This window comes from Cariama cristata, unplaced genomic scaffold (assembly GCF_000690535.1).
Source record: "Cariama cristata isolate BGI_N322 unplaced genomic scaffold, ASM69053v1 scaffold40637, whole genome shotgun sequence".
Classification (NCBI taxonomy): domain Eukaryota; kingdom Metazoa; phylum Chordata; class Aves; order Cariamiformes; family Cariamidae; genus Cariama; species Cariama cristata.
This window is the reverse complement of record NW_009625686.1, coordinates 1-9136: the sequence shown is the minus strand read 5'-3', so window position 1 is coordinate 9136 and position 9136 is coordinate 1. Positions and strand designations below refer to the sequence as shown.

Below are 9136 nucleotides of genomic sequence, written 5' to 3'. Positions count from 1 at the left end.
CGCAGCCGTGGGACGGCAGCGCTGCCCGGCCTCTGCTCGCAACAGCTTGCTCCCATCTGGGTCTAGAGCAGCCCTGAGGCTGGTAAAATTCTGCTGGAGCTGAATCCGTCCAACCATACACAATGGTACGGCACTGAATTTGCTCGAGCACGGTGCCCGTTTCCTCCTCTCCCAAGCTCAGTTCTCTGGTTTGTGATAGGAAGCCCCGACGCGGAGAGCTGCAAGGGTCTGATGCCACTTCTTGTTCTGTTTGCAGTCCAAGCTGGGAGACCAGCCTTCTCTTGCAGCCTTGGTGAGCCGGATCATCGCCATGGCAGATGTCAACCGGGATGGGAAAGTGTCTTTAGCCGAGGCCAAATCCATCTGGGCGCTACTTCAGCTCAATGAGTTTCTTCTCATGCTCTCCTTACATGAGAAAGAGCACACTTCCAAACTGCTGGGGCACTGTGGGGACCTCTACGTCACCGAGAAGATCCCCCACACCTCCCTCTACGGAGTGGATGTCCCCCCCTTCCTCCAGTCACTGCTGCCTTCAGTCGTCCACCAAATCATCCACCAGTGGTTTGCACCAGCGTGGCCCCGGCGGGCAAAGATCGCCATCGGCCTTCTGGAGTTCGTGGAGGAGATATTCCACGGGACCTACGGGAACTTCTACATCTGCGAGACCAGCTTTAAGAACGTGGGCTACAACGACAAATACGACTTCAAAATGGTCAACCTGAGGAAGGTGGCAACGGAGATGACAATCAGAGGTTTCCTCAAGGGACGTCACTGTGAGCAGAACGTGGACTGCACCTACGGGAAGGACTGTATGGCGACGTGTGACAAACTCATGAAGCAATGCAAAAGCGACATGGTGCAGCCCAACCTGGCGAAGGTCTGCGGGTTGCTGCAGGACTACTTGCTGTACGGAGCACCGCTGGAGCTGAAGGAAGAGCTGCAGAAACAGCTCCGAACTTGCATGACGCTCAGCGGCCTGGCCAGCCAGATGGAAGTGCACCACTCCCTCGTCCTGAACAACCTCAAGACCTTGCTCTGGAAGAAGATTTCGAACACCAAATATTCCTAACGGGGGAAGCATGGTCCTGGAGTTTAGAATCTGCAATCCCGGAGTAAAGTCCAAGGGCTGAAGGCCTCTTTCTCCATCCTCTCCCCCACAGGAAAACTACACCCTGCACAGGGAGTTCAGCATAGCTGCAGCCCCTTCTTCTTCATGGACCACCAAGCGTCATGACTTCCACCGCCCAGCAGGATCATCGATACGGTCGGCAGGAGCGTGCTGCGGAGCTGGGACACCGGGAGCCGGGCTGAACAGGCTTGGGGGAAGAAGATGCCATGGAAAGCGATAAGGAAGCGGAGCCCAGCTGGATGCATCTAACTGTTTCTCGATTAACAGGAAAGCAGTGCGGAGAGATGAGAATGAATCATTCATGCTGTACTTGTCACATCTTCTTTTGATGAACATCTCTGATGTAAATAAATAGCTTTTACGTGAATCACACCAGTACATCAATAGTGAAACAGCAGCATTTTAAGTACCAGCTTGCTTGTGATCTAAAAAGGAGAAAAAGGTAGATTTCCCTATTCAAAAATCTCTCCTTAAGCGTCTGAGTGACCTGCCATCAGATCCAGCTGTAACTTAGGAAGCAGATAAGCTGTCTTTTCCACAGTGGAGAATCCTGGCAATTCTTTCATTCCTTTTTTAAGTGCCTGACCCCAGACACAGTGATGCGATGGCTTGTGTAAGGCTCCCACCCGGCTGCCCCTGCCCGCAGTCGGAATTTGGCAGCACGGGCCATTCCCTCTCACGTGTTGGCTTTGGAAGCGTCTAAGGCCAAGAATAGCTTAAAGGAAAAGGGCTAAACATGAACGGTTCTGACCGGTTAATGTATGTGCTCTGTGTGTTACTTCTCACAATACTCAGAGCAGGCATAAGCCAACCTCTTGGTTTAATTCTCCTAAAACTAAGCTGGGTTTGCACTGCAGAGGTTAAAGATTAATACCAGAATAATCCAGTGCTTCTCTCATTATTAAAATGAATTTCCAGGCAAGCTTTCAGCAGGTTTCAAGACATTTGTTTGGCTGTGTACACACTACCAGGTCTCTAACTATAGTCTGTTGCCTTTAAATGCTCAATTATAGCAACCTTTTAAAACTACGGGTAGAGAGGAAGAGTTTACGTAAACTACCCCAAGCTTGCTCTGTTCCCAGCACAATCGTATTCCCGCTGATGGACCATATGCCAGTGCTCTTGCCAACAACTGCTCAGTGAAGCGGAGTGTATATCTGAAGTACAATCACAAAGAAAAAAATACATCCGGCAGTATATATCGCCTGTGAAGGCAATCAGTAGCGTCACAGCTGCAAATTTATGAGCCTTTGGAGGAGAGATATCAGTATTTCCTTCTATTAGTTCTATAGGATCATCGTTACCTCTCACTGTTATTTATGGAGGAAATATTTCAGTGTCAACAGTGCTCTAAATCTAGCAGGGAGCCAGCGTAGCTCACTTCCCGCAGAGTTGGCTTTGCAACCTAATTCATCTGTGGGTAAGGTCGAGCGTTTGTAAGGTTTCTGTGTTTGAAGGCTGCCAAGCTCCTCAGCCCGCCCGACTCCCCCTGAATTCAGTACCAACGCTGCAAAGGTGGTCGAGACCCCACCACCAGGCACTGCACTGGTGTGTGCTGGTGCAGGGGCATCGCACTGGTGTGTACTGGTGCAGGGGCACCTGCACGGGAGCACTGGGCAGAGGGCGAAGGCCGGGACTGGAATTCGGTAATGAGGCTCCGCGCAGCCACCCCAGCTCATCTATTGTCCTGCATTCCCATGGCAACCAGCTCCACTGACAGATTAATTTTCTTCTGCTATTAGAAAAAGGAACCCAACAACCATGCCAAATCTGCTCCTTAGATATTCAGGAAAGTCATTTTTCACCCTCCCCTCTCTGGTTGTAATTTACCAGTAAATTTTGTCCAGGGAAGCAGCATTCCCACTACACTTAATCCCCACAGCTCCCTTCCCCAAAAGCAGTATTAGAAAGTAAGCTCCTAGAAAAGTGGAGGAAAAGCACCATGTTCCTTCCTTATCCGTAGTCTTAAATATGAGAATCTCTTTAAGCATTTGTGATGAAAGATGAAGTTGAAGGGGCATGACAGCCCGTGTACGTACTTTGAAGAACTAGCCAAGACAGCTTTATTCAAATAAAGACAGTTCTGGCTGGAACTGGCACATTACCCTGTTATTAATCTGCACACCCCAGTAACAGCAGCGGACACTCCCAGGAATCACTCATGACTCACACCCCCAAAGAACACCGAGTTTTGTTCATCGCTAATAAAGTGTACAAGTGTCTTCAGACACATGCTTATGGTTTACAAGCTAGACCGCAATAGAGGAGGAAAAATGACTAAAGGCAAAGCTATTTTACACTCCTGTCTTCTCCAGACATCCCACGTTAGCTGGAGAAAAAAAAAAAAAAAAAAAAAAGCCAGAACACTAAAGATTGACAATCTGATCTCACCACATGCTGCTGTTTTAGCAGCACAGTAGATTTGTGCCACAAAAGGATGGAGGAAAGCAGCGAGACTTCTGCCTTTCATAGCTTAAAGTAAAAAAAAACCATCCCAGTTCTCATATCCACAAATAAGTCTTAAATCCTAGAATGGTTAAAAGTATTACTTGGGGTGCTACAAATACACAAGCATAATCATTTCAGACTTATTGTAGGTGGCATCTTTATTTATTTTGTTTTTTAAATCCTTAACCATGTAGAGAAAACAGAGATTCAAACAGTGCTTTAGGATATGGCTGTGAAAACAGCATATGAGCGGATGACTGGGAGAAGGCACTCTTACGGCGATTCCACAGGAGTTCAGCAAAAGCAGAAGGGACACTTGGAGCACAACAGCTATTTTTTTTTAAACGGACATTTGAGTACACAGGTTGCAGCAAACACGCAGAACCACAAGCAGTACTGCACACACTTTGACTGGCTGTAGTGTGCTTGAACCCACATATGAGAAAAGATGAACTTTTAGGAATCTGCAAATCTTCGAATGCGGACGCTGCCAGTCATTTCTTTTGCTGTAGCCAGGTTTGATAGAAATTCTAAGACTCAAGGCATGATCTGCAAATAAAAAAGGCCCAGGATGTTAGACAAATTCAAATACAGCCAGTAAAAGCTAGCAATAAATGTCAATACTAAAAAGCTAATTAATCCATAGCATCCAGAGGCCTCCTGTTCACTATAGTAGAGTATCTGAGGTAAGGCACCACAGCTAGTCAGGACAGAAAATTGCTTTTAATTGCAGAGGCAACATTTTCAGCTAACTGAAGAATTAAATCAGGTTTGTCTTGGGACTGTCCAAAGATTTTTCATATCCCACAGGAAATAAAAAAGCTTCATAAAATGAACCCAAATTTTAAGGAAGTCATTAGGTGGGCTCGGTTATCATAATTCACAGAGAATCTTCAGAAAGCCACTTCCTTCAGTCCAGAACCACAGGAACACCTTGTCTCGCACTGGCTGTATTCATGGCAGTCAGTGGAAGCTGAGTGCCTGCAAACTTGTGTGGATCAAGACCTAAAGCAGTGACAGAAGGCAGATAGCACTAATCAATTACACTAATTTAGGAGAGGTTCTTTGCCACTAGATCATAAAGGTTTTGAAAAAAGATCTTCTGGCTAGGCACAGGGCACTCTGGCAAGTCTAGGAAAGGGATAATTTAACAGCACGATAGCTGGAGCCTGCTCTTGGTCACTCTTTCACTCTTAGACTCCCTAAAAATCAAAGGTGAGTTTGCCAGCCTCAGTGCAGAGGCAAGCTATTAATAGGGCAGAGAAAAAAAAGCTGGCCTTATTCCAGCATTCAAAGCCATGACAAACCAGTTCTAAATGATGAAGGGCTAAGTTAATGTGCAGAAAGATTTTTAATTTCTCTCAAAAACACTTTAATACAATATCAATCTTTTCCACAGCTGAGAGCCAGACTATTCTTTCAGTAAAGCAATATTCATAGCGTGGGATTGCTGCTCAGTCTTGGGAAGATGGTTAACAGTAAATGCTGATAGGGAAGTTTTAATAGCTATCCTACGCCTCACACAGTGAAGTTCTAAAGAGAGACTCATTAGGCACTCACTACCCCTACAGGACCCTTGATGTGAGTGAAGTCTGATGAAAAAACTCAAATCTGTATTTCAGGGGTAAAAGATGTCAGGAAATTTAAATAGAAGTCACATCCTAAGGCATGCCTCTTTGCATAACCATATCCCCAACAACCTTATTAGCATTCTTTTCCAAAGCCACTGCTGGTAGGCAGTGACTTTCCCCAATTAAATGACTCATTCTGCAGTCAGCAGCTACCCGCTTGGTTAACGGCACCTTTGGCCCTCATAATGCCCATTTAATGAGGACATTTTCCACCATTTAGTACTGCCAGATTTTGTCAAGCTATTAGTCACTGCAAAGCCTCTCAGAGTTTCACAATACTATCTACATGTAGCCAGAGCTTCTCTCATCACTTGTTTTAATAACACAGGCACAGCAGAGGCTCACGTGCACCTCATCACAATGACAGTGACACAAGAGCTATTAGGATATATCGATACCTGTGCTCCCTAGCAGCTCACTGCCTTGAAGGTCAAGCTCCTTTACTATCACGCTAGCACAGCAGAAACCAACTAAAAAGTCACACTGTGCTTGATTGTATTTTCGCTTTTCGTCTGCTGTGTTAGCAGCTAGAACATGATGCACAAGGAAGCTAGATTTTGTCTTGGGCAACAAGGCAAAGCATTCTACTGCTGCACTTAATGAAAGTTAGTTTAGAAGGACTTTAAAACACTTCAGGTTTTAGCATTAATTTTTTGCTTGGATTACGGAAATAAATCTTATTTCTTTCTTCATTACACCCAAGGCATAATCTCATCATCTTGCACATGTGACACAAACATTTTTTCAGTAGTGTTTTGTGGCAGACTGCAGTAGTACCAGAGCCTGTTTTGATAATCTCAGGCACTCTAATATACCTAAAAGTGTAAACTCTCAACAAAAGTGTCTTGTTCTGACTGACAGTTGCCCTTAAAAGGATGCACTTTGGGAGATGAGAAAGGCAGTTTGAGGAAGTGAAGTAAGATGAAAAAATAGTTAATTTTAAGTTCTTTCTGCAAGTACACACTAGTAGCATTTTTTTTTTTTAATTTGTCTATGTCCTTTAAGAAGTCAGAAGGGTAAACTCTCAACAAAAGTGTCTTGTTCTGACTGACAGTTGCCCTTAAAAGGATGCACTTTGGGAGATGAGAAAGGCAGTTTGAGGAAGTGAAGTAAGATGAAAAAATAGTTAATTTTAAGTTCTTTCTGCAAGTACACACTAGTAGCATTTTTTTTTTTAATTTGTCTATGTCAGAAGGACAAGATGTGCCAAACCAAGGTTTCTAGCCAGACACTGTTTTAGTAACACATTGAGGTTTAGTGTTTTTCCAAGTGACATAATACCTACCTTCAACATTTGAAGCAAGTTCCAGAACTCAGTCCTGTTTCCAAAAGTAACTGTAAGAAGGAAAAAGATCTTCAGTTTGTTTTTGTTGGGAAAGGAGTGTTGGGTTGGGGTTTTTGTTTGTTTTGTCCCCCCCGCCAAAAGCAAGCACGATTATAAAGCTGCATTTCAGAAGACTGCTTATTGCACCTTCTGGTCAAACTTACTCAAGCACTCTTGGAAGTCAAGATGTTGTTGGCTGAGTGCTTTATTAACAGAGTGCAATTTCCTCCATATGCTAAATCCACACCCAACTGTTTCCAGATCATGCAAATACTTTGGAAACAACAAACTTAAGTGCCTGTTTCTCCTATCTCCTTGGATCCCAGGTGCAATTTCTGATAGCTACATAGTGCTAAACTCTGCAAAATTCACGAGGTGCCCTTTCACAGTCAGAACAGGCAGCAAACAAGGATGTCTTGCAGGCCATAAAGGACTGTTGAAGGCAAAAATAGATTTCAAGAATAAAGCTGTCACTTCTATTAGTCCTTGGGCAGAAAAAAAAATACCTTCCCCTGATGCTGTTAAAATTGGCATAATTTTAACTGCTTTTCAAAGGAATTTTGCTCCATCTTCTGCTGATTCTCTGGAGAAAGCAGTAAGCATGGAAACAATGTCAAGCTACTAATCTCTAAGCATTTACAAGTTTCAGGCACAGGAAACCTCTTCATGTCTGACCCCTAATGATGTTAACATGTCAGGAGAACAAATCTCCACGGACTCAAGAGTATTAGAACAGCGAATACTGGAGTTTGCCATTCCTCCATAACAATAAAGACACGATATTCAAGAAACCTGAATCAGCTTTTAACACAGCATGTTAGTAAAACAAAGAACAGCAGAGAAGTCAGTCATATCTCTTATTTGTCACATAAACAAGGTATTAAGAGAATAACTGCCACACTGAAGGACAGGGCTAGCTTTTGTACCCTGTCCCTCCACAGCTGTCCATCCTTCACCATTTAAGATTAATATTAAAGGAAGAAAAACCATGCAAAGCAAAAAATAATTGTCAGGTTGCTCATCATTCCTGGGTGCTCACAGGTTTCGGAGCACCAGCAAAGACACAGCCTTTTCCTCTCTGCCACCTAATGACACAAACGTGGCACATAAGCCACATCTGCAACACGAGCTGGGGCATGGAGCTATGCAATGGGGCAACTTGCACCCGCTGCTCCTCACCTCGGGTCTCTCAGAAGACTTCCTGGGTCTGCCACATCACACAGCTTGCTCTGAAAAAGAAGTGGAAAATATTTAGACGTACTTCAAAGCCTGGCTATGTGGTTACTGCTTCACTGATTACAGAAGTTTGGAAGGCCCAGTAAGAGTGGGAAGCTAGAGAAATAAATGCACGGCACAGGCATATTTTTACCTTCAGATAGGAATAGGGTCGGGGCTGCCAGCATGCAACTCCCAGGACGCGTTCCCAGTGACGTCACCAACTTGCCATGTGGCTTTAGACAGATCACTTCAACCCATTCTCCCATAATACAAGTGTACATACCAACAGGATCCTACCACTTTCAACGCTAAATAATCAAAAAGCCACGCGCAGCCTTTCTGCTGCACATCCACTACAGGTCAAACAGAACATCTTTCTATTCTATTAGATACAGATCTCACATTTAAGACAATAAAAAAAAAAATACGAAAGGCTTAATTTCTCAAGACTCTCCTATTAACCAGGCTATTTATAAATAATGTCAGGCTATCAATCACTCTGAATGCTCACGGGTTTCAGAACAAACGAGCGTAGAACATAGCCTGTCTCTCTCTGCCACCTAATGACACAAAGATGCCACAGCAGCCACCTTTGCAACGCCTGTGGCAGATTGAAAAAAAAACTAGGGACTGAAAGAGGCGATAGTTACAGGTATTTGTAAGAACAAGATTATATCATCTACTCAGAAAGCAGCATTACAAAGGTATTTGGTGCACGTGTAGATACTAAATGTAGCACATCACTTAATAAGATGGCTGAAGCTTACTTGGACAGTCTTTGTGTCAAGCACCACTTACCCTTCATTTTTCAAGACAGCGCAATCTTTTTCACTTCACCCTTTGTCTTCTGCCAGGATGAAGACAAATAAAAAGAAAGGAAGAAGGCAGTTAATAACAAACGAGTGTTTAGCTGACTGCATAACGACCTTCTTTGTGAACCGCACCATTTAACAGAAAACAAGAACATTAAAATATGATTAAAAAGTATAATTCGCTGAATAGATTCACTTTAGTTACTCAGCTCTTCAAAAACATTTCCCTCAAAGCCTGAAAAGGTGGTGGCCCTCAATTTTTCCCCTCCTTCAATGGGCGCATAGTCGCATTTACCTTATTCTTACTACATCCCTATACATCAGTTTATAATATATCCGATCTCCACTGAACGTAGCAGTGCCTGGAGCAAACAGAGCACCGGAGGGTGCCCAGGGGACCTGCAGGTCTCTGGCTGTGTCCGGCCATGTGGCTGCGCGGGCCACATTCTGTCCCCTCTGAGGCCCAGAAACCTCGGGAGGGCGAGCAGGCAAGGCTGGGGACTAAAGCCCGACCTTCCTGGGGGTCACACAGACCAGCACCTCACGCAGGATGCCCACCCGCCCATACCTCCAG

At 44.5% G+C, this 9136-nt stretch overlaps 1 protein-coding gene across 1 annotated transcript; it reads left to right on the top strand.

Moving 5' to 3' along the window:
* Positions 1-256: 256 nt before the first annotated feature.
* LOC104157110 (protein FAM69B-like) lies at positions 257-1483 on the top strand (the record flags this gene model as incomplete). Its single annotated transcript, XM_009703697.1, has 1 exon — positions 257-1483. A coding segment is annotated over one exon (813 nt), but the record flags the coding sequence as incomplete, so codon positions are not given.
* Between the last annotated feature and the right edge of the window lie 7653 nt (positions 1484-9136).